The sequence below is a fragment of the Molothrus ater genome, chromosome 33, assembly GCF_012460135.2.
Source record: "Molothrus ater isolate BHLD 08-10-18 breed brown headed cowbird chromosome 33, BPBGC_Mater_1.1, whole genome shotgun sequence".
In the NCBI taxonomy this organism is placed as follows: domain Eukaryota; kingdom Metazoa; phylum Chordata; class Aves; order Passeriformes; family Icteridae; genus Molothrus; species Molothrus ater.
The window spans coordinates 870379-894783 of NC_071660.1; the positions used below are offsets into that span (position 1 = coordinate 870379).

General features: G+C 54.4%; 1 protein-coding gene and 1 pseudogene across 1 annotated transcript; both read right to left on the reverse strand.

The window, feature by feature from the left end:
• Positions 1 to 24405, reverse strand: part of LOC118700772 (zinc finger protein 345-like) — an 83777-nt pseudogene that overhangs the window by 49983 nt on the left and 9389 nt on the right.
• On the reverse strand, positions 15312 to 23451 carry LOC118700759 (uncharacterized). Its single transcript, XM_036405345.2, has 2 exons — positions 23231 to 23451; positions 15312 to 17302 (listed from the first exon to the last, which is right to left on the reverse strand). Exon 2 carries the CDS (start codon positions 17290 to 17292, stop codon positions 15853 to 15855), a length of 1440 nt encoding a protein of 479 aa, XP_036261238.1. The 5' UTR covers positions 17293 to 17302; positions 23231 to 23451; the 3' UTR covers positions 15312 to 15852.

Below are 24405 nucleotides of genomic sequence, written 5' to 3' on the forward strand. Positions count from 1 at the left end.
CCACTCCCTCAGGCCCCAAGTGGGTCCCCTCCAAGTGGGTTCGACCTTACTTGCCAAAAGAGGTGAAACACAAGGACACAGTCGGCCAAGTCAAGGTCGCGTGTTGGAGGCGGAGACGGAGGCCCCCTGAGCCCCCTTCTCCTTTTCTCGACCTGCACCACTCGTTCCTTGCGGAACTACCCGATCTTTAAGTTACCTCATGCTTGACCCTGTTTGTTTTCAGTTCTATTCTAGGAATGGCCCATACTCAAGCCTGCCTCGCCTTGCTCTTCGTCATGCTGTGGTCCACGCTTCAAACAACCCACGCGTGGATCGTCCCCCAGCCGAAGGCAAACGTCTGGCGTACTCTCGCAGAAGCTTTGGGACAAGATCACATCTGCCTAGACACCGGCGCAGCAGAAGACCCCATGTCGTCGTGCCTTGTGGGGATCCCTCTCCCTCCCAACGAGTTGCCCCCTCCCTTCAATTATGCCTTTTCCCTATCTACTACCTGTGATGCCATTGCTGTTTTTTGGAGCGCCTGGAGAGATGGAGTCCGAGGGCTAGCCACCTTGGACTCCGAACCCCAAGAGCTCCACCTACTCGGCTCCGCCGTTGCCCCTGTATGCATTTTATTTCGGTTTACTCCCAGTCCCGCGGAAAAAGGCTACACAGTGCTGAATCCAGCTGATACCAAATACCAAGCTGCCCAGTGGTGCAAGAAGCCCATTAAAATCCCACTTTCTTCCACCCCAGGTGGAAAACCATTAGCCCTTCCCCGACGCATTTTTATGATTTGCGGTGACCGAGCGTGGGCAGGTATCCCCTCTCACCATATAGGAGGGCCTTGCGCTTTCGGGCGGTTGTCGCTGCTGACCCCCAACATCACCCAAATTTATGATTGGCGGAACAAGAGTCACAGTCGTGATTTGACTTCCAATTTGACCCGCGCAAAAAGAGATCTAAAAGATTTAGACCCAGACTGCGACTCTGTCATCGAACATTGGGCAAAGCCAAAAATCGTAGCACTCACAATCCTTTTGCCGTGGGTGTCTATCGCAAAATCTCTAGGTGAATTGGCCCGCCTAGAGTGTTGGGTGGAAAAGCAAGCCAATTTTACCTCAGCCGCACTTTCAGACCTCCTATCTGATGAGGAAATAACAAGGAAGGCGACTCTTCAAAACAGAGCAGCGATAGACTTCCTATTACTGCTCCACAACCATCGATGCGAAGAATTTGAGGGTCTCTGCTGCATGAACTTGTCGTCCCGAGCTGAAGACGCGAGAGTCGCCATCGACAAAATGCATGGCCTCATTTCCAACATTAAACAGCAAACTTCAGACTGGTTGGGGGACCTGTTTGCAGGGTGGGGGCTTTCGGGCTGGGTCGGGTCAGTTCTAAGAAGCATCCTGTATGTCTGTATTACATTGACCATTGTTTTGATTGCTGGGGCGATCCTCTGGGGTCTTGTCAAGAGATTGATCGCCAAAGTCGCTCAAGCTCCAGATGTTTTCCGTGTAGAAGCTTCCGGCAACCTCCCCGAAGAGAACTCCTGGGAAGAAACTTCCATTCAAGAAGAGCCCTACTTCTACACAACCTACGTCGACGCCCCATGTGAAGATATCCCAGAAACTGTTTCTTAAGAGTGTTTCAACTCAAAACCTTTTACTTCAGTAGTTGTCCCAAGTTTAAAAAAAAAAAAAATTATTGTTTTCACATCTCCTCTCTCTTTTAAACAAAAAAGGGGGAGATGTGGTGTCTCAGTTTGATTTATCCCAGTTCTCCCTTGTTCATTTAAGGTAGTTCTGCTCTGGAATTCCCCTACCCCTGACTGTTACTTGTCAATCCTCCTGCCCCTCCCCAGTTGCCCTGGTTTCGTAAATGTATCTCTGTTTTCCCCACCCCAGGTTCCTTGTCCGTCACCCAGCAGCCCATCCTATTTCTCTAGAATCTTCTCACCAGGGCATCGGGTGATTGGGCAGGAGCTGCGGCCCCTCCTCAAGGTTTGCCTGGTTGCTAGCCTGGCATGTCAGTTTTCTATGTATCAATTTTTTTATTCCCCAATTGGTTGTCGGCTGTATCCACCCACTCCCACCCCCAGTTTTTATAAGCTCGTGTCATCCCATTATTCCTTGCTCTAGTGCCTCCCCTCCCTCGGCGCTCCTGCTCTCCGTTCCTGCTCTCGCCCTGGTTGGGCTGGAATAAACCCAACCCTGTCTACTGGCACTAGAGTCCCTCCTTTATTTCTTCGCGCTCTCCTTGGCGGCCACCTGCGTGCGGTTTGGACCCACAAGCGCGGAACTGACTTTGCGTCAGGCAAGCACTCCACACTGCAGTCTGGGCTGTGAATCCGCCGGGCTTCCACCAACTCAGCAGCAGCCAGCGCAGCCGCACATTTACCTGTGTTATCCCTCTCCCGGGATGAGATCATCCCCAAACCCCTCCCTGGCTCTCTGTCAATCACTCAGCATCCCATCCCCTCCATCCAGAAGTTTCAGTCCAGGTCATCAAGTGATTAGCCAGAGGCCAGGGGTCAGCCCCCCAAGCCTTGCCCCATACGCTGTCCTATATGTTTATCCCCCAGCATCCATCCCTTAGGGTCACTTACAGGTTGGTAAAATGTTATCTACTTTTGGTTTCCACCTCCCTTTAAATGTAACCTTGGCACATCTCCTGGGGCTCTTGGCAGTAAGTATGTCGTCCTTGGGGACACAAAACATACACCCCAGGAAATTAATATTCCTCCGGGTCTCATATCATCAGACCCGAAACAGTTTGTCATTTGGCTCCACTGTACTCACCCACCCATGTACTTGCCCAAGGACCAAATAATAGCCCAAGCCATCCCAGTGCCTGAGCCTCCATGGGACCAGGAGCAGGCAGACACCCTCAAAGATAAACTCCATCCCAATGCCTGCTGGACTCAGGTATTGGGAAGAGAAAAACCCAAGTTATCATGTGGGTTGCACTGAGGTGGTGAGTGCAAATCTATACAAGGACTTGCAGGAGCTCCTTTGGGACTCCTAATAAAACCTTGGATTAACCCCTGCTAAGAGTCAGCCCTTTTCTCTTCTACCGCTGTCTCTGGTGTCTCTTGTGCTGCGAAGGCGACCAGCCCAGGTGCCCTCAGTACCCTCGGGGCACAGAGAGTATCTCCCCGCTGTCGGCCGTGTCGGGGCTGCCCCCTGGTGTCTGCCGACTCGAGACTGGCCGAGGGTTCCTGAGAGGCTCGCAGAGAGACCGAGACAGTTGGTCTTAGTTTTGGCTTCTCACCAGAAACGCTCGGGGTTCCTTGGACGCACGGTCACCTGGCACGAGGGAAGCGTCCACAAATTCGACGAGGAAGCCCCATGGCTCCAGGCACCCACCGGTCTCCCGCTGGCCGTGTCAGCAGTCGTGCTAAAGGTAAACACCTCAGCGCCCCTTCGTGCCGCAGCCCCAGCAGGGGATGCCTCGGCGGACGCAGGTGCCGGCACGGCCCGCAAACCCGGTGCAGGCCAGCACAGGGCGTCCGGCCCCCGACACGGGAGAGGGGACGGACACCGAGAGAGGCGCGGCGCACGGAGGGAGCCCGGCACACCCCCTGTGAGCGTCCATCCTGAGCCACAAGACTCCACAGCGGGCACCGCCCCCACCGAGCGGAGAGGGGCGGGCTGCCCGCCTGCCGGGGCGGGGCCGGACAGAACACCGACTGACGCCCCGCCCCCGGCTGCTTCCACCGACTGCGCATGCCCAGCAGGCTGCGCCGGCCCAGAGATGGGCAAAGTCGCCCCCCCCCCACCGCTGAGGAGCCCGACTCGGGGGTGGGCGAACCTGCCCCAGCCGCACTCATGGGGAATGTGGTGGAAACACCACAGTTCGGACAAAAAGTCGTCACCGAATCAGACTCAATCCGAGGCGGAGGCTGACCCTCAAAGGCCGGGAAGGCACAAAGAGTGGGCAGCACGTCCCCCGCCCCGCCGCCCATGCGGGGCGGGGTGAGGACAGCCCGCTGAATCCACAGAGCCCCCAGAAGCCCACGGGGCTCTGCCCCCCGGACCCAGGACCAGCTGGCTGTGAGCCCAGTCCACCCCGGGGGAAAAATCGCCACCCCCAGCACACCGTCCCAGGGCAGGGAGGGGGACTCCACATCGCACAGAAACTCAAACTCCCCCTCGTCCACGTCCGCGACAGAAGGGCTCCCCTGGGAACTCCGAGGGGTACAAGAACCAGATCCAGGCCAAAGCTCCTCACACTTTTTCCACTGCACCAGCAGCGATCCCACGTCTACGGTACAATCATCAAAGAGGGCCTCCATGAGGCGGACCCCCACGAGAGACCACGACTCCCTGGAGAACGCCTTCGCAGGGACCAAAAAGAATCCCCGCTCTCTGGCCCAGAGGAATAACCTCTCAAAATCACTCCAGGAAACGGAGACCTGTTTCCACTCCAGGACCCCCCTCCAGAGGTCCAAAAGGAGGGAATCCTCCTCGAAACCCACAGAGGTTGCCAATACCACAAGAACAGCAGGCAAAGCACCAAAGAGGGGGAGGACAACACGACCTCACTGGCACTCCGGACTCTGTCTCTCAGCCTAGGCTGCAGCACACTTTGGCGGTCACCAGATGTCACTATCGGACACGAAAAAACACAAGCTCACACCGCTGTTCTCAAGGTGAAGGAAAAAAGGGAAGTTTATTTTCTGATTCCAACATTTATAGTTTCCCAAGAGTGACAGTGGATTGGAGGGTGACAGTGCCACCTCTCCAATGACACTGGTCAAACCAACAGTCCATCAACTTTCTCCTCCTCCATAAAGGAATGCAAAACAATGGAATATTTACAGAAAATAAATAACTTCAAGTTAAAAGTTCACTACAATAATGTCAACATCAGAAGGCTTAGAAAATCTTAAAAAACCAGGGCCCCAGTGGGAATTGTTCTTCTTGTGGGTATCCAGGTACAGGGAGCTTAAAATCTGGCTGTATTCAGGAATGTGAATTCTCCAAAAATCTATGGTGCCTAGGAAAGCTTGTGTTTCCTTCTTGCTGGTTGGTGGAGACATTGCAGTGATCTTATTGATGACCTCAGTGGGAATCTGATGCCCTCCATCTTGCCACTTTACTCCCAGGACCTGGATCTCTTGAGCAGGTCCTTTGACTTTGCTCTTCTTGATGGCAAAGACAGCTTCCAGCAGAATCTGGATGATCCTCTCTCCTTTCTCAAACACTTCCATCGCTGTGTTCCCCCACACAATGATGCCATTGATGTACTGCAAGTTCTCTGGAGCCTCACCCTTTTCCAGTGCACTCTGGATCAGTCCATGGGAGATGATGGGGCTGTGCTTCCACCCCTGGGGCAGTCGGTTCCAGGTGTACTGCACACCCCTCCAGGTGAAAGCAAACTGAGGCCTGCATTCTGCTGCCAGAGGAATGGAGAAGAGCACCTTAGCATTGTCAATGGTGGCATACCCCTTTGCTGCCTTGGACTCCAGCTTGTCCTGGAGTTCCAGCATGTCCAGCACAGCAGCACTCAGTGGTGGAGTCACTTCATTCAAGCCACGATAGTCCACAGTCAATCTCCATTCTCCGTCAGACTTGCACACAGGCCAGATGGGACTGTTGAAGGGTGAGTGGGTTTTGCTGACCACCCCTCGGCTCTCCAGCTCGCAGATCATTTTTTAGATGGGGATCACGGCATCCTGATTTGTCCAATACTGCCAGAGGTGCACTGTCGAGGTGGCAATTGGTATTTGTTGCTATTCTACCCTGAGGAGACCTGCTGCAGATAGGCTTTCTGATAGTCCAGGCAAAGTGTTCAACTGCTTGATGTTTTCTCCTTCCACAGCAGCTATGCCAAAAGCCCACCTGAGTCCCTTTGGGTCTTTGTAAAGCCATTCCAGAGGAAATCTATGCCCAGAATACACGGGGCCTCTGGGCCAGTCACAATAGGATGTTTCTGCCACTCCTTCCCAGTCAGGCTCACCTCGGCTTCCAACAGGGTCAATTGCTGGGATCCCCCCGTCACCCTAACAATGGAAACAGGTTCCACCCCCACATGTCCCGATGGTATCAGGGTACACTGCACACCAGTATCAACTAAGGCGTCATACTTTCATGGTTCTGATGTGCCAGGCAATCGGATCCACACCATCCAGAAGATCCGGTTTTCCCGTGCCTCTTCCTGGCTACAGGCAGGGTCCCCCTAAACCTGGTTATTATTTCTTTCCTGGGCATACATGGTATAGGTTCCTTCAAGGGGATCTGACAGATCATACTCAGCACTGTGACAGACTGAGATGTAAGGAGCCTCTCCATCAAGGAGTGAGACATGAAACCCCCATGTGAAAAGGCCCCTCTGCTCCTTCCAAGGACTGGGACTGAAACCCCCAGCCCGGGGCAGGTGTGTGGGGGAGGCAAGCTGACCAAAGCGAGATGTTTGCCTGCAGGTTGTGACCGCTGGACCAAGAACACAATGGCTCTCGTTTACTGCTGAGAACATGGACTACCTGTTACATCTATTCCTTATTGTATCTGTTTCCCCCACCTCGCAATTTCCAATAGAGTTATCCTAATAAAAACCTCTGAGTTAGCAAGAGACTTTGAGATCTCCTCGACATAACAGGCGGATCCTCGACTGGACTGGACCAAAGGACTTCGTCTCTACGTTTGGTAGCTCTATCCCCTCTCTCTTTCTCTCTCTCTCTCTCTTTTGTCTCTGTCTCTTCCTCTATCTTTTTCTCTCCCTTAATCCCTCTCTCACATTTTGCTGTGGTCATTCAATAAAGGTGCATTTGTTTCAATTATCATTGCAAACCCCCTTGTACCGTGTCGCTTCTTTTTGCACCCTGAGATCAAATCCATGAACCATCACGAAACCCGTCCGTGATGATGGATCGAGACACCCCCTGAGGACCCCTCCCCAAATTCCCCCCCAAAGTCCCCCCAGCACCCTCAGACCCCGCTAAAATCCACCCCAAACGTCCTCAAGACCCCTCCCCAAATTCCCCTTACGACCCCTCCAGGACCCCTCACCTGTTCCTGCGCCTCCTCAGCAGCTCCCAGAGCCCCCATCCTCTCCCAGCGCCTTCCCCGCTCTCTCCAGCGCCTCCCGCAGGACCCGCCCGAGCCCGGGGCGGCTCCCGGGGGTCCCTGAGGGGGTCCCGGGGGGCGGCGGGGGGGGAGGGGGCGCCCGCTCCATGCCCGGCCCCGGGGTCAGTGGGCGCCGCTTCAGGCTCGGCTCTGATTGGCTGGAACGGCATGGGGAGGGTGGGAGTGGTTGAAGGGAGATGCGAGGTGATTGGTTGGTTTCATAGAGGGCGCGGTGATTGACAGGAGAGGGGCAGGGGAGGCGGGCTTTGCTGAGGGGAGGTGTGCGGTGATTGGTTGGATCGGCGCACGGGGTGTTCCAGAGGGGAGACTCGTGGTGATTGGTTAGTTTAGGGCGGGGTGCACCGTGATTCGTTATTTTGGGAGATGAAGCGCGGTGATTGGATGGTTTGGGGCAGGGCGCGCCGCTATAGGCTGAGAAAAGTCTGGAATTTTTAAGGGAACGTTCCCAGTTTCTTGGGGAAAAACTCTCCGATTCTTAAGGAAAAATTCCCATTTTGCAGGAGAAACATTCCTGGATTTTTTGACTCCACATGACCCCAAATAACCCCAAAAGATTCAATATAAATTCAAATTAACCGCAAAACACTCAAAATAAACCCCAAATAACCGCAAACAATACCTAAATGCCCCCAAATAACCCCAAACAAATCCAGAAAACCCCCCAAAAACCCCCAAAAAAACAAATCAAACCCAAAAAACCCGAAATGATTTCAACTAAACCTAAAAAACCCCATATACACCAACATAAACCCCAAGAACAACAAATATTTCCAAATAAGCCCAAACAAACCCAAATACTTCCAAATAAACCCAACTAATTCCAAATAACCCCAAAGAAACAAAAATAAACCAAGTAAAACCCAAGATAAACCCCAAATAGTCCATAAATAACGCCAAATAAACCCAAAGAAACCCCAAGTAACCCCAGTTCCTCAATTCCCACCCCAAAACAGATCCTGACCAATCAGAACGCGCAGTACTGATGACAATCCAGTTGCTGGGCAGAAACTCAGAGCACTGGCCCCGCTCAGCAATTTTCAGCCAACCACCGCCCGGGCCGACTCTGACTCATCAGTTGCCAGGCACAGACCAAGGCCTCTTACTGCGTTCAATAATCAGAGACGGCGCGGGGTAATTTCCAGCCAATCAGAGCGTGTCTCGCTGATGACTCATCAGTTGCGAGGAGCGGAATTTGGGGAGGGAGGGAAGGTGACCCTGGGGATGGGCTGGGGACCCCAAAATAATCCAAAAAGGGGTCGGGACCCCAAAACGGAGCAGGAGGGGCCTGGAGCCCCCAAAACCAAACACGGGGGAGGGAATTGAGGAAATGATCGGAAAGGGGAGGGAGAATGGGGAAAAGAGGGGGCTGGGACCCCAAAATTGAGCTGGGAGGGGGGTGGGACCCCCAAACAGGATTAAGCCAATTTTGTTCCTGGAAAATGTAAAGTACTTTATGGATATGCAAAAAGTCTATGAATATGCAATAGGCTGATGTCATGGGAGACTAAGATCATCGAGCAAAGGTTGTTATGGCAGAATCCTCTGGGAATCCAGTGAAAAAGGTTGATCATCTGGGAATCCAGTGAGAAAGGGCTGGCCCTCTAGGAATCCAGTGAAGAATGAGGCTGATCCTTTGGGAATGCAGTGAGAAAAGGGCTGATCCTCTGGGAATCCATTTCTTACCCCCCAAAGACAAGGCAAAGGCAGGGCGGTGGGGTTTTTATAGGGTATCCCAAGGGTGGAGTTGAGGTTTGGGTCACGGGAGGAGTTCTCAGCAACACAAGAAGGGTGAGATCAAATTCCTGCCTCTTAGCAACAGCAGCACTCCACACAGAATGTGTCCCCACATCCTAAATTCCCTCTAAAACAACTGAGAAATAATGGAACTGCAGATATATTCAATCAATTTCCTTCATTTAACCCAGTTTGGGGTGTTTTTAAAGGATGAGGGTAAGCAAAGGAAAATTAAGGCCAAACCAAAAGGAGAAGCAGCCAGGTGTGTTCCCAACATGGATCACAGGGAATGTGCGTGACCAGGGCTGTGCCCAAAGTGCCTCCTCCAGTGGGGGATGGAGCTGGAGCAGCGCACGAAGCTCTGCCCGCACTCGGGGCACTCACAGGGCTTCCCTTACCGGTGCCTCCGTTGGCGTTGGGTAAAGTGAGAGCTCCTGGAGAAGCTCTTCCCACACTCGGAACACTCGTAGGGCCTCTCCTCAGTGTGGGTCATCTGTTGTGTGATCAGGTTTAACCTCTGGCTGAAGCACATCCCACACTCGGAACACTTTTATGGCCCTTCTCAAGTGTGGATCCACTGGTGCAGGATGAGGCTGGAGCTCTGGCTGAAGCTGCCCTTACCGGTGCCTCCGTTGGTGTCTGGTCAAGTTAGAGCTCTGTGAGAAGCTCTTCCCACACTGGGGACGCTCGTAGGGCCTCTCCCCAGTGTGGATGCGCCGGTGCTTGACAAGAGTGGAGTTGTGCTTGAATCCCTTCCCACACTCGGGGCAGCGGAAGGGCCTCTCCTCTGTGTGACTCTGAAAGTGCCGGAGGAGACGGAAGCTGGTCTGAAATCTCTTCCCACACACGGAACACTCGAAGGGCCTCTCCCGAGTGTGGATCACCTGATGCTGGATTAGGTGGCAGCTCCGGCTGAAGTTCTGCCCATACTCCCCACACTTGTAGGGCCGTTCCCCAGTGTGGCTCCTCTTGTGCACAATCAGGTCGCAGTTCCACCTGAAGCTCTTCCCACACTCCCCACACTCGTAGGGCCTCTCCCCAGTGTGGATCCTCTGGTGCACAATCAGGTCGCAGTTCCACCTGAAGCTCTTCCCACACTCCACACACGTGTGGGGCTTCTCCTCATCATGGAGCTGCTCATGGAGCACCAGCTCCGAGCTCTGGCTCCATCTCCGGCCGCCTTCCCAGCCCAGGCTGGCTCTTTCCCCCTCACATCCCCGCCATCTGCATTTGCAGCCCCTCCTCGTGCGGCATCTCTGGGGCTTTTCCTCCCCGTTGGCTTCCTGCGCCATGGAGCCGCTCAAAACGGCCTCTGCCACCAGGTTCTGCCACGGGGATTTGTCCTCCCTGCTCTCCATGCTCAGCTCCTGCTCTGGGGGAGGAAGGACAAGGACAGCATGGGATTTGCCTCCGTGCCACAGGCAAGGGCAAGGAGATCCCCCCAGGGCTGAGCTGCAGCCAGGGGCTGTGCTGGGCTGGGAGATGGAGCAGCACAGAGGGGAAAGGGGCACTGACTTCCTCCTCACCTGCCCCAGTGTCCCGGGGCATCTTCCTCTTCCTCACAGCCTCCCTGGGGTTGGCAATGGGAAATCCTGGTTTGGGGAAAACAAGGGATGAGCACGTTTGTAGGAGCGTCAGGGGGTAGGACGGTCGGGACGGACGGAGACGAGAGATCTCTGCAGCCAGGCCCTGGAACTTGCGGTTTATTGCAAAGGGCCTGGGTGCAGGGCCCTGCTTGGAGCTGCCAGGCACAGCTCGGAGCAGGCCCGAGAGAAGAGAGGGGTAGAGAGGATGACAGGGTAAGAGAGTAAAAGGGGAAAAACGTAAGAGAGCGAGGTTCCCGTTACAATACAATAAATCTTCTTCTGTATTGAATATTTTATTTCTCACTAACCAATCTTGTACAATATACAAGTCCTATAGCATTTGCATACAGCCTGTAAGAATCATTACATCACCATACTGTGTTACATTTTAAACCCTAAAAACTCCTCTTTGGATCCCTTCTCCTGAGCTAGTGGGGTCTGCTCTGACCCTTGGATCTGTCTGCAAGCAGAGGGTATTGTTTCATTAAAAGGGGATTACCTTCAGTTGGGCCACACCATTGTTTTCCAGTTGTTCAGTAACTGAGGTATCTCAAAATTTGCTTTCATTTCAATCTTCCTTATACTTTCTATATTGTCAAAATCTTTTGCCAGACAATCATATTTATAAGGCTTTCCTGTTTCACCGTCCCCAACACACATTGAGTTTGAAGGTCCCTCTGCCTGACTCCATCTCTACAAGTCACCGGCCATGGGGCTCCAGAAAAACTTGCCAAACACCAAGATTCAGCTCTGAAAAAGCGTCCTAGGAGTTCCTTGTCCCTGGTCCCTCCCCTCTGCTCTTTGGGGTTTCCCCCCTGTCCCAGCTGCTGGGGTCACGCTTGGATTGGGGGTCCCCCTTCTCCTTGGTGCCTGCCCTGCCCAGGCTGCTGGCAGTCCCAGCAATGCCAAAAGCTCCCCCCGCTTCGCTCTCCCCATTTCGGGATGCCGGGGCTGTTTGGGCTCCTGGGCTCCCTTCTCCCCTCATTCTCTGCTCTGGGCTGCAGCGGCTCCAAGGAGTCCCCCCTGCCCCTCTCCAGGCTCTTGAGGCTCCCACCAATGGCGGCGCTCCCCCCTCTCTGGGCTCCCCACTTTGGGCTCCTGGGGCACACAGGGCTCTGCTCCTCCAGGCTGCCTCTGCTGGCAGCCGCCACCGCCACCCCCCGATGTCCCCCCAAGGGGCCTTTTCCGCTGAGCTTTGGACTTCTTCATTCTCCAAACATCCCCCCAAAAAACCCAACCCAGGGACCCCCCCAGGCTATCTGGGCCGAGCTCCCCCTCCCCACTCACAGGAGCCATGGGGAGGGCGATGATCCCACAGGTGGGGGCTGCGAATTCAGGCAGGGATCGACGGCCTGGCTCCCTCAGCTCAGCCTCAATCCGCCTTTGTCCCTCCTCTTCCTCTTCCTCCCGCTCCTCCTCTTCCATCCCTCTCATCCTCCTGCTCTGTCTTATCTCCACCTCCTTCTCCTCTTCCATCCCTCCCCTTCCATCCCTTCTCATCCTCCTTGCCAACCCCACTTCCTTCTACTCATTCCATCACTGCTCTCTCTGCCTTCATCCCTCCTCTTCCATCCCCCTCCCCCTGCTCCTCCCCCCTAACCCCACCTCCTTTTCCCCCTTCATCCCTGCCCTTACCTGCCTCCTCCTCCTCCCCCAGCAGCAGCCACACCCTCGGTGCCCGTTCCCGCAGCCCTCGCAGCCCGCGGCAGGAGCAGGGATGGAGCCGGGACAGGTCGGGATGGGCAGCGCGGGGCTCTCGGCTGCTCCCAGCCGCTGCGGGCGGGGGGAACCCGGCCCGGGCCAAAGGAGAGGCAAACTGGGCAAACTGGGGGCTGCACATCCAAACTTGGCCTTGCTGGGGACCCTGCCTGGCCACTGCCAGCCCTTGGGGCTCCTCTCGGCACATCCGCCAGGGGGGAACGCACACAGGGCTGGGGGATCCCAGCAGTGGCAGCACTGCCAGGGACTGGGCTGCACTGGGATTGCACTGGGAGTGACTGGGACTGTAGTGGCAGTGAGTGCCACTACACTGAGGCTGACTGGGAGTGCTTGTGAGCAAATGGGATCATACCGGAAGGAACTGGAAAGATGCTGGAGGGAACTGGGGTACCCTGGGAGATACTGGGAGTGAGTGGGATTGAGGGTGAAAGAGAGCAACTGAAACCATGTAGAGCAAAACTGGTTTGTTCTGGCAGTGACTGGGAGCACACTGGGGCCATATTTGGATCATACTGGGAGTGACTGGACTAATACTGGGACTAACTGAGAGTGACTGGGAACATACCATGCACATCATCCTCCATACTGGGCAAGACTGGGAGCAACTGGGAGCCTGCTGCAAGCAAATGGGCTCATACTGGGACTGACTGGGCTGATCTAGGAAGCAACTGGGACCATGCTGGAGGCAGCTGGGACCATACTGGGAGAGATTGAAAGCAACTTGGATTATACTGGGACCACGCTGGGCAGGCTGGCATGTGACTGGGATCACAGTGTAGCTTGCTGGGATCATATTTGGGGTTGAAAAGAAGTGACTGGGATCACACTTTGGGCTACTGGGAGCAACTGAGGTGTTGCAGTGTGATGCCATTTCCTGTTTCACTTATCCCAACCCCTCAGATGTGCCAACCTTTCCTTTCCCCTTTTCCCTCTTGCTTAGAGCTGCCCATCAATCTTAACATTCCAGCAAGGGCGTCATGTGGTTGGCAGAAGTTCAAAAGATGCCCCTCAAGTCCGGGCTCATTGGCCTGTCCAAGCGCCTTTATCCCTTGAGCCTTCCCCTTCTCCCACCTGGTTGGCTCTTACCTGTCCCTTCCCCTCCCCCTGTCCCCGGGCTTTAAAGGAGACGGGACCATGCGGTCTGGATTCTATTGGGAGCTGTTACAAGATTCAGAGGTCTGTCATCCTGGAATAAAACTCTGGATTAAAACTCTACGATAGAATCCTCTCCTTTCTCTTCACCATCGCCTGAACCTTTTCCACCAGAGGTAAACTGAGTTCCTACTATGCCTGGATTTGTTCCGAGTGCCCAGCTGCAGCACCCAGCCGGCCAAAGGTATCTCTGAGGTGAAACATCACAGCTGCCGCCTTTGGCCCAGCAGCAAGGGTCAGACAGGGCCAGGCACGTCCCACCTGAAAATACTGGAATTAATATTCCATACTGAGGGAAACTGGGATCATGCTGCAAGCCAATTGGAGCAGCTCGGAAGGACTGGATGCCTGCTGAAGGCAACTGGGATATACTGGGCATGACTGGGGGATCATACTGGGAGAACTAACACCTTACTGGGGCCACTGGCAGTGTCTGGAAATGACTACAGACATTCTGGGGGCAACTGGGATATACTGGGAGTGTCTGGAACCACACTGGGGTAACTGGAATCACACAGGGAACAACCGGGACCATGCTGGGGGCAACTGGGAGCAAGTGGCATCATACTGAGAGGGACTGGGACCATATGGGGAGTGATTGAGACTATAGCAGGGGCAACTGGGTTCAACTGGGACCATACTGGGAGTGTCTGTAACCACAGTGGAGTGATGGAAGCACACTGGGAACAGCTGGGCCCATGCTGGGAGCAACTGGGATCACTCTGAGGGTGACTGGAATCATGCTGGCATTGACTGGGAGTAACTGGGATGGTGCTGAAATAAACTGAGAAGAGGTGGGAGTGACTGGGAACAAACTGGAAGCAACTGGGATAAACTGGGAGAGACAGGGAATCACTGGGATTATACTGGAGGCTACTGGGGTCATGCTGGCATTGACAGGGAGCAACTGGGATCACACTGGAGGCACTGGAGTTGTACTGGGAGTGTCTGGGAGCAACTGGGATTAGACTGCAAGTGACTGGGATCATACTGGGAGTGGCTACACTCATACTGGGATTAGAGTGGGTCTGATTGGACCCTGACTGGGGGTTACTGGGAGCTTCCAGGCCCATGCTGGGAGCCAACTGGGGACTTAATTAGAGGAACTGGGAGCAACTGGGAGACAACTGGCGGCACATGAACAACACTGAGGTGACTGGGAGTGCCTGGCAACAACTGCCAGAATGTTCAGCGCAACTGGGATATACTGGGAGGGTCCCAAGGCTGTGGGACTGGGACCAGACTGGGAGCGACTGGAAATGTGCTGGGGGAACTGGGAACACGCTGGGGGCAAGTGGGAGTGACTGGGGCCCTGCTGGGAGAGACTGGGATCATACTGGGAGTGCCTAGGTCTATGCTAGGGACAACTGGGAGAACTGGTTCAGCCATCCTGGTCCGGATGGTCCCAGTCCATATTTGATCCCACTCCCTATTTGATCCCAGTCCGTATTTAATCCCAGTCCATAGTTGATCTTAGTCCATATTTGATCCTAGTCTAAATAATCTCAGTCCAGTTTATCCCAGTCTGTAGGAACCCAGTCCATTTGATCCCAATCCATATTTGATCCCAGTCCATATTTAATCCCAGGCCATATTTGATCCCAGTCCAAAGTTTATCCCAGTCCTGATTTGATCCCAGTCCTGATTTGATCCCAGTCCATAGTTGATTTTACTCCATATTTGATCCCAGTCCACTGTAGATCCCAGTCCATATCTGATCCCAGTCTATATAATCTCAGTCCAGTTTATCCCAGTCAGGATGATCCCAGTACATATTTGATCCCAGTCCCTATTTAATCCCAAACGATTTGATCCCAGTCCATATTTGATCCAAATCCATTTGATCCCAGTCCACACTTGATCCCAGTCTGCTGCGGTGCTGGGGTGATGAGTTTGCCCGGCTCACGTTCAGCCCCGATCAGCGGCGAAGGGGCGCTTGAGGAGCCCGGAGCTCCTATCGCGCCTATGGGTCCCGAAGAGATCCACGATACGAGAGCGGAGGAGGGCGGCAAACGCAGGGAGGCGCAGGCAAGGAAAGAGGGACTCAGCCTTCAGGAAGGGTTGGCAGGTTTATTGGAGGAAGGTCGAAGGGGGAGAAAAAGCAGGGTGGAGGGAGAAGGACTGAGCACCGAACTGAGGGCAAGTAACAGCTTATAAGGGAAGGGGGAGGGCCAGGGAGGGGCAACACGACAGCAAATGAGGGTATGGAAAAACTGATACATAGTTTGATGAACGCATGAGGCTAACAAATCAGCAAAAAACTGGGGAGGGGTCCCTGCCCTTGCCCAATCACTTGACACCCTGGGGAGAAGGTTCTAGAAGGAAAGGCAGGGCTGCCAAGTGATGGACAAAGGCCAGGGGTGGGGACAACAAGACACATCTGATGGATAGGGGAGGGGAGACGTGATAGACAAATAACGATAAGAAATTGGGGATTTCCAGGGAAAGAGGGGGAAACTATTCAGGATGAACCAGACCAAATCAAACAACGTTACATCACACACCACCACATCTCCCCCTTTTGCAAACAACAAAAAAAGGAAAGGGGGGACGGGGGGACTAACTTATTATAAGTATCTGAGTTTATGTTCTCAAGGTTCGAATTCGCTGTCCTCATAGGGCAGTTCTTGGTCTACAGGCTCCATGCTGTCTCCTTCGTCAGGGTCCTCCCAAGAGTTTTCTTCTGGTGAGTTAGGGGGTGCTTGGAGTCGGAGGACTTCCGGAGAGGAGAGGGCTCGGTTAATAAAGTTTTTCAGTACTTTCCATAGTATTGAGGCAGCGAGTAACACAAATATAAGTGAAAAACATAAATAAACGATTGGCTTCAGGATGGCCACTACCCAGTTTGAAAACCCCCACCCGCGGAACATGTCCCCCAGCCAGTCGGTAGTTTGCGCTTTAATATTTTCAAGATGATTTTGTATGCGCTCAATGGAGACTCTCGCGTCTTCAGCCCTGGATGAGAGGTTGAGGCAGCAGAGACCTTCAAACTCCTCGCACTTGTGCTGGTGTAACAGGAGGAGGAAATCGATGGCGGCTCTGTTTTGGAGTGTGGTTTGCCTCGTGACTTTCTCATCATAAAGGAGGTCCGTTAGGGCGGCTGACGTAAGATTGGCCTGTTTTACAACCCAACACTCTAGGCGGCCCAATTCGCCTAGTGACTTCGCGATCGCTACCCAAGGGAGTAAAACTGTGAGGGCAGTCGCTTTTGTACGGTCCCAATGTTCAATCACGGAGTCGCAGCCTTCATCTAAATTCTTTAAATCTCTTTTGATACGTTTTGAATCGAAGGTCGAATTGAGGCTTGCGCTTCTATTTTGCCAATCAATAATATGGGTCAGGTTGGGTGTAAACAGGGACAGCCGGCCTAATGCACATGGTCCCCCGATAGGATTAGATGGGATTCCCGCCCAAGCTCGGTTTCCGCAAATTAAGAACAAACCATGGGGAAGGGTCACTGCTTTGTCATTCGGGGAGGTGGCTAGAGGGATTTTTTCAACTCGTTTGCACCATTGGTTCGGGAGATAGGAGGCATTGGAGGGGTTCAACAGGGTCAGAGTGCGTGGATACCGGAGTGAGGCAGAGGGGGGGTGTTGGGAACCCGGGGCTTCTCTAAAATATAGAGGATTACCGGGGCTGGGGATATATCGAAAAATGAGGCAAACTGGGGCAAGTGCAGAGCCGAGCAAATGGAGCTCTGGAGGGTTCACCTCAAGAGTAGGTTGTAAGCGGAGGTGGTCTCTCCAGGCGTTCCAAAAAGCAGTGGGGGATTTCGGGGTAGTTCTGAAGGAGTAAATATAATTGAAAGGGGAGGGAAGCTGGGAAGGGGGGAGCGGGATCCCCACGAGGCAAGACGCCATCGGGTCTTCTGCTGCCGCAGTGTTCAGGCAAAGGTGATCTTGCCCCAGGGCTTCCGCGAGGGTCCGCCAAACATTAGGTTTCGGCTGGGGGAGAGTCCATGCAGAGCAGCTGGTGGTGAGCGTGGCCCAAAGGAGGTAGGTGGCAACTAGGTGTGTCTGGGGCCGTGCCATACCTGAAAAACTAAAAAGAGGCAGTATCAGGGAAGGAGAACTGGGTTTTAAGAAACGTGAACTAAATATTCGAATGGTTCTGGCTCATCACTGAATAAAAAACAGATAGGCGGAAGAAGGGGGTCAGGGGGCTTTCTTCGGCGCCTCCAACTGGCGACACGGACTTGTTGCTCTTTCGCCCGGTGTTTCGCTTCCCTGGGCACAAAAGGCCGAACCCACTTTGAGGGCACCCACTTGGGACCAGAAGGAGTGAGGACGCAAGCGTACCCTCTCCCCCAGGTCACCAAGTCAAAGGGTCCTTGGGTCTGCCAAGTCTCCGGGTCCTTGATGAGGACCGGAGGCTTGGCTGTAGGTTGCAGCGCGTTGTGGCTCCCGAAGTGTCTAACCATGGGCGGGTTCAGGCTCTCAAAGGAACAGTTCAAAAAATTCAAAGTGAACATCGCCTTTGAGAGTCTGATGTGAGGGGGCTCTACCTTTGTGGTGGATTTCTGGTGTTCTAAAGTTTTCTTAAGGCTTTGGTGAGCCCTCTCTACCATGGCTTGGCCTGTCGGGGAATAGGGGATGCCTGTTCGATGTTCTATTCCCCATTGCTGCAGGAACTGGCGCAGTTCCCTGGACTTGTACGCAGGGCCATTATCAGTTTTGAGCAGCCTAGGGATGCCCAGAACAGCAAATGCCTGAAGTAGGTGTTTTTCGACATCCGCTGCTCTTTCCCCCGTGTGGGCGGAGGCGAATACCGCGCCGGAGAAAGTGTCTATCGAGACATGAACAAAGCTCAACCGGCCAAAGGAGGGAACATGAGTGACATCTGTTTGCCACACTTCACAGCTCGAAAGTCCTCTAGGATTTGCCCCCAGGCCCAATGATGGAAGCTGGTGGGACTGGCACTGGGGACATGTCGCCACGATAGCTTTGGCCTGTTCGCGCGTCAGATTGAACTGGCGAACAAGGCCAGGCGCGTTTTGGTGGAACAGCTGGTGGCTTAGTTTGGCCTGACCGAAGCGATCAGGGAGCGGGGCCACCTGAACAGGAGCGGCAAGGGCATCAGCGCGCCTGTTGCCCTCCGCAATGAACCCCGGCAAGTCGGTGTGCGACCTTACGTGCATTACGTAGAAGGGCTGCTCTCGGTGGGAGACTAAATTTACAATTTTGGAGAGTAGCTCGAAAAGACGAACATTCGAGACGTCCTGGAGGATTGCTCCCTCCGCTCTGGACACTACACCGGCTACATATGCCGAATCAGTTACCAAATTGAATGGCTCAGAGAACCTCTCAAAAGCCCGGACGACTGCATCTAACTCAGCCACTTGTGGCGATCCTTCCACCACAGTGATGTCTGCCTCCCACCGCTGAGTTTGAGGATCCCGCCAAGTCATCACTGACTTGTGGGATGCTCCAGATGCGTCAGTGAAAACGGTCAGGGCATCGAGGGGTCTCTTGCTCTGCACTGACTTGATGGTGAAAACAAATTCTTGATTAAACAATTTGTGGGCCGGCCGATCTATCGTAATCTGGCCCGTGTAGCTGTCCAAAGCTAGTTGTAAAAGTTCGTTCGTCTGAAGGACGTTCTCAAACATTGTTAATTTGAGGTGGCCCGTGCCAAATTTAATGGGAAGATGAATGCACGTCAAGTCCTCACCTGCCAGCTCCCTGATCCGTGATCTCGCTTTCCGGATCAGGTCAGCCACCAGCTCCAGTGGCGATGTCATTCTCTTGGACCTGTGGTGGCTCAGGAATACCCACTCTATGATCAAGAGAGGGTCCTTCGCCCCGCGGTCCTTGCTCTTCCCGATGACTCCGTCCCACTGGAAGAGCATGCCGTGAAGGTGTGGCAGTTTTCCCAAAACAATAAAACGGAATGGCAGGCCCGGTTGGTACCGGTGGGCCTGCCTGGCTGAGATTAAACTCTGAATTTTCTCCAGAGCGGTTTTGGCCTCCGGGGTGAGGGTCCTGGGAGAACTCAGCTCCTCTCCCCCCTTCAACAAATTGAAGAGAGGGGTTAGGTCTTCCGTGGGAATACCCAACCAAGGTCTCACCCAATTTAAAGAACCACACAGTTGGTGGGCATCTGCTAGGCTTCGGATATTGCTTTTTATTGCCAATTTTTGCGGAACAATGGTCCGCTTGGTAATTTCAAGGCCAAGGTACCGCCAGGGTGGCATCCTTTGAATCTTTTCCTGCGCCAGCTCAAACCCTGCAGCAACCAACGCAGTGGTTGTCAGGTCAAGCGCATGAGCCAACAGGTCGTCGTCTGGCGCACAAATCAAAATGTCATCCATATAATGATGGATGGCGGCTGACTCCACAGCTGCACGGACAGGGGTCAGCAGGGAAGCGACGTACCATTGGCAGATCACCGGGCTGCACTTCAAGCCTTGTGGCAATACTGTCCAATGGTAGCGCTTGCCTGGGGCTTCACGGTTGATGGATGGAACCGTGAAGGCGAAGCGCGGCGCATCATCAGGGTGTAGAGGAATTTGGAAAAAACAATCTTTTATGTCAACAACTGCCAAATTCCAATCTTTAGGGAGCATCGCAGGGGACGGCATCCCTGGTTGGAGGGGTCCCATATCTTTAATAACTGCATTAATTTGACGGAGGTCATGCAGGAGTCGCCATTTGTCTTTGTTGGGCTTTTTAATGACAAAGATGGGAGAGTTCCAAGGCGACATGGACTCTACTAAATGCCCTTTCTGTAGTTGTTCCTGCACGAGCTCGTTGAGCGCCGCTAATTTTTGTTTGTTTAGCGGCCACTGCGCCACCTGTACTGGTTCATCCGAAAGCCAATCCAGCTTCCAGGTGGGGCGCTCAGCAGTGGTCGCTGCCCGAAAAACCTGGGGAGCCACTGGTAGGTCAATTCGGGCTCCCCACTGGGCCAAGAGATCCCGCCCCCACAAGGGTTCCGTGTAATCTAAAACAAACGGACGAACCGAAGCCAATTGTCCGTCGGGCCCCGTAATTTGTACGATGCTCTTCGATTGTTTTGCCAATTGAAGCCCTCCTACACCTCTGATGTGGCCAGGGACGCTTTGCAATTCCCAACGCGACGGCCAATCCCGAGAGGGAATAACCGTGACGTCTGCCCCTGTGTCCAGCAAGCCGCGTAGTGCGACTTGCTCTCCCCCCTTTTTTAATTTACAAATAAGTTTGGGCTTTTCATGCCCAAGAGTTTGAGCCCAGGCTACTGTGGGTATGTCTGGAGCCTGGGTTGCCGATTGAAATTCCGGAGGTGATAAATCGGAAACAGCATACGGTGGTGACACGACAAAGAATTGGGCCATTATTTGCCCCTTCGGTAGGAAGAGCGGGGGGTGGACACAATGCAGCATGAGTGAGATTTGTTCCGAGCCAGCGGGAAGCAAGCTCGGGACAATACTCACTTCTGGTGGGGTCGCCTTTGTGTCGCCTAGGACGAGGAGACTGTGGCTTTGACGTTCCCAGTTTGTTAGACCCTCCGGGAGGACAGCAACATGGTGGAAACCGGCGGAACGGAGATGTAATGGTTCCGCAAGCTGCAACCTACGGGAGGAAACACAGGATGAAAGAGCATGAGTATTAATAGGTGGTGTTTGTGTCAGTCCGGCATGAAGGTCAAGTCCAGTTGGAGGCATTATCTCACTGTTCTCCCTCTTCTCCCGCCAGGACGGATGGTGTGAACAGGCCTCCGCATTTGTGTCCTGGCGCAGGGGGCCGCTGCGCTGTTTAATTAGTTTTTTTGAACAGTTTGCCCGTGGGTCCCCTGCACGGACTTTTTAAACTCATAAAATTGTTGTTTGAGGGGACATGCGGGCATCCAGTGCCCCAGCTTCCCACACAGATGGCACGGTGTGGCTGGAGGCTTGGGCACCGGGGCTGATGTTGGTGGCAGCGGCTGCGCGGTAGTGGGACAGACGTCGGTGGTAAATGGGGGCTCCTCGACGGCGGCGGCGGCAGGGCGGAGAGGTGTTCTCAGGCGGGAGGCTGCGGCAGGTGGTGGTCCGGTACCTGATGGAACTAATACCTTTTTCCCACACACCAAAAGCATGTCCCGCAGGGTGGGAGCTGGCTCCAGAGGGAGGCTGTTGATTGCATCTTTGCAAGCCGAGTTGGCATTGAGGAATGCCATCTCTTTTAACAGCTCGGCTTGCAAGTGTTCTCCTTCAACCTGATAGTTAATGGACTTTCGGAGCCGCTCCACAAACTCGAGGAATGGTTCCTCGGCACCCTGCAGGACTTTGGCATATGGGACCTGGGGTGTGGCCGCTCGCAACCCCAAGAAGGCTTTCTCAGCCGCCCGGGCAGTTTGCTGCAGAACCTCTACGGGTATGGCTCTGACTTGGGCTGCTCCGTCACTCCAGTTCCCCGTCCCAAGCATATGGTCAATGGAAATGACCTCTCCGTCTGCACTCGTCCGGGAGTTCGGGGAATCCCATAGGGACGGGAGCACCTTCAAGGCTTCCTTTCTCCACGCTGCCTCCCAGAGCACTTGCTCGGTGGAATTGAGGAGGCAACGGAAGACTCGGCGGAGATCGGCAGGTGTAATGACCGACTCCGCCAGGACGGCCTGAAGGAGTCCCCGAAAATATTCGGAGTCCCTCCCGAACTCCTTCTGTGCTTTGCACAGCTCCTTCATGGACGAGTGAGAGAAGGGGACCCATTGAGCCAGGGCTGTCCCATCTCCCGCGGGATGAAAAACGACCGGGGCTGCTGATGGGACTGCAGACAGCTCCGGTCCCCGGCTCGGGACCCCCCCCCCGCTAGCCCCAAGAGCGTGGGAACCGGAAGGGAGGGCGTGGGAACCGGGAGCGGGGGAGGGAGGGTCCCGGCGTGGGAACTGGAGGGAGGGTTCTGCAGCAAAGTGCCTCCCCTTGTGGGAGGGGCCCCATGACGTCGTTGCGGAGGCGGGGGGTGGTGGGAGAGGAGGGGAAGGGGGAGGAGTTGCAGGGGGTGAAGGCGGGGGAGGAGGGGGAGGAGTTTCGGGAGCAGGGGGCGGAGGAGGAGGGGGGGGAGAAGGGGGAGGGGGAAGGGGAGGGGACGTGGGAGGAACCCGCGAGGGGGGAAGGGGAGGGATTTGGGGGGGGGCTCGGGAAGGAGTGGGGGAACTCTGGGAAGGAGAAGGGGGTTTTTTAGGATTGAACACGCGGTCCCCTCCATTTTGGGATGATTTGACGCCATCTTGGCGAGAGGACCGCGGAGAACTGAAACGAACTTTGGGTTTAACAACTGGGGTCGAGGGGGTGCGGAAAGAGGGAGCAGGAACAGTCTCCTCCGGAGGTTGGCCAGACCTTCGGAGGCTCGGGGACCGGGTCGCCCGCGAGGAACTTAGGGACGGGTGTCTCCCTGGCGCGGGGCTGTCGCGGGCTGCTCCCCGCAGGGACTCGGTTCGGGAGGGAGGGCGCGAGGAACGAAGGGCAGGTGCATGGGGACGGGGAGAACTGGGGTATAACTGGGGGTCCGCTGGCTGAGTCCGGGAAGAGGGTTTAACAGCGAGGGCAGAAATCAAAAGGGATATTAAACAAAAATGGCTTTGAAAGGTTTTGCTGCCAGCTTGGATCTCTCTCTGAAGGCGGGATTGAACCCGCCTCAGAAATCTGGGATCCAGGACTGACTCGGGATTTAAATCGGGGTAGGTACGGGTCAGCCAGCGGACTAAACTTTTAACTTCCCTTTTATTAAACTTATAATTCCCACCCCCCAGGGTACCCACAACTTGGTAAAAAACCCCTTTCTGAGTGGCCGACAGTTTAGCACCCATATTTGCAGATGGAATACGCAGGGGTCAGCCACTCGCTCTACCGCTAGCAACAGGAAAATCAAAAGGAATCTAAAATAAAACTAAACGGGGTCCCCACTGACCCTGACCTCCCCCTCCCACTGGCCGAGGAGAGGACCGGGATGCCTATGCCAGGTTTTCCGTGAGGTCAGGTGGTGGGCTGTACAACACAGCCAAGAGACTCACCCGTCAGGGGGACGAACCAAGGCTGCTGCTAGCGGGAGCTGCCTGCGCCGAAGGCGGCCTCTTTAGGGTGCGCTGAGAGGGTGTCGCCTTCTTCTCTCCGGAGCACCGCACCTCCCGAAACGAGGGCGTGCTACACGGAGAGCGGTGAGTCGCCCAAAGGATTAGAGCAATCCAACCCGCGCGTCGCGGGACTCCTGTTCCGAGATGCAGTCCTCCGAACAGTGTTCAGGATCCGCAGACTGCCTCAGATGCAGGGGTCTTCACGCCACGCGTTGGGCGCCAAACTGCTGCGGTGCTGGGGTGATGAGTTTGCCCGGCTCACGTTCAGCCCCGATCAGCGGCGAAGGGGCGCTTGAGGAGCCCGGAGCTCCTATCGCGCCTATGGGTCCCGAAGAGATCCACGATACGAGAGCGGAGGAGGGCGGCAAACGCAGGGAGGCGCAGGCAAGGAAAGAGGGACTCAGCCTTCAGGAAGGGTTGGCAGGTTTATTGGAGGAAGGTCGAAGGGGGAGAAAAAGCAGGGTGGAGGGAGAAGGACTGAGCACCGAACTGAGGGCAAGTAACAGCTTATAAGGGAAGGGGGAGGGCCAGGGAGGGGCAACACGACAGCAAATGAGGGTATGGAAAAACTGATACATAGTTTGATGAACGCATGAGGCTAACAAATCAGCAAAAAACTGGGGAGGGGTCCCTGCCCTTGCCCAATCACTTGACACCCTGGGGAGAAGGTTCTAGAAGGAAAGGCAGGGCTGCCAAGTGATGGACAAAGGCCAGGGGTGGGGACAACAAGACACATCTGATGGATAGGGGAGGGGAGACGTGATAGACAAATAACGATAAGAAATTGGGGATTTCCAGGGAAAGAGGGGGAAACTATTCAGGATGAACCAGACCAAATCAAACAACGTTACATCACACACCACCACACCAGTCCATATTTGAGCCCAGTCCATATTTGAGCCCAGTCCATATTTGAGCCCAGTCCATAGCAGATCTTAATGCATATTTGATCCCAGCCCATATTTCATTCTAGCCCATATTTGATCCCAGTCTATATAATCTCAGTCCAGTTTATCCCAGTCCATAGTTGATTTTAGTCCATATTTGATCCCAGTCCATTTTTTATCCTAATTCATATTTGATCTCAGGCCATATTTGATCCCAGTCTATATAAG

Bases quoted from the DNA above. Each gene is read 5' to 3' on its own strand.
- LOC118700759 (XM_036405345.2), bottom strand. From the start codon at position 17,292: ATGGCACGGCCCCAGACACACCTAGTTGCCACCTACCTCCTTTGGGCC.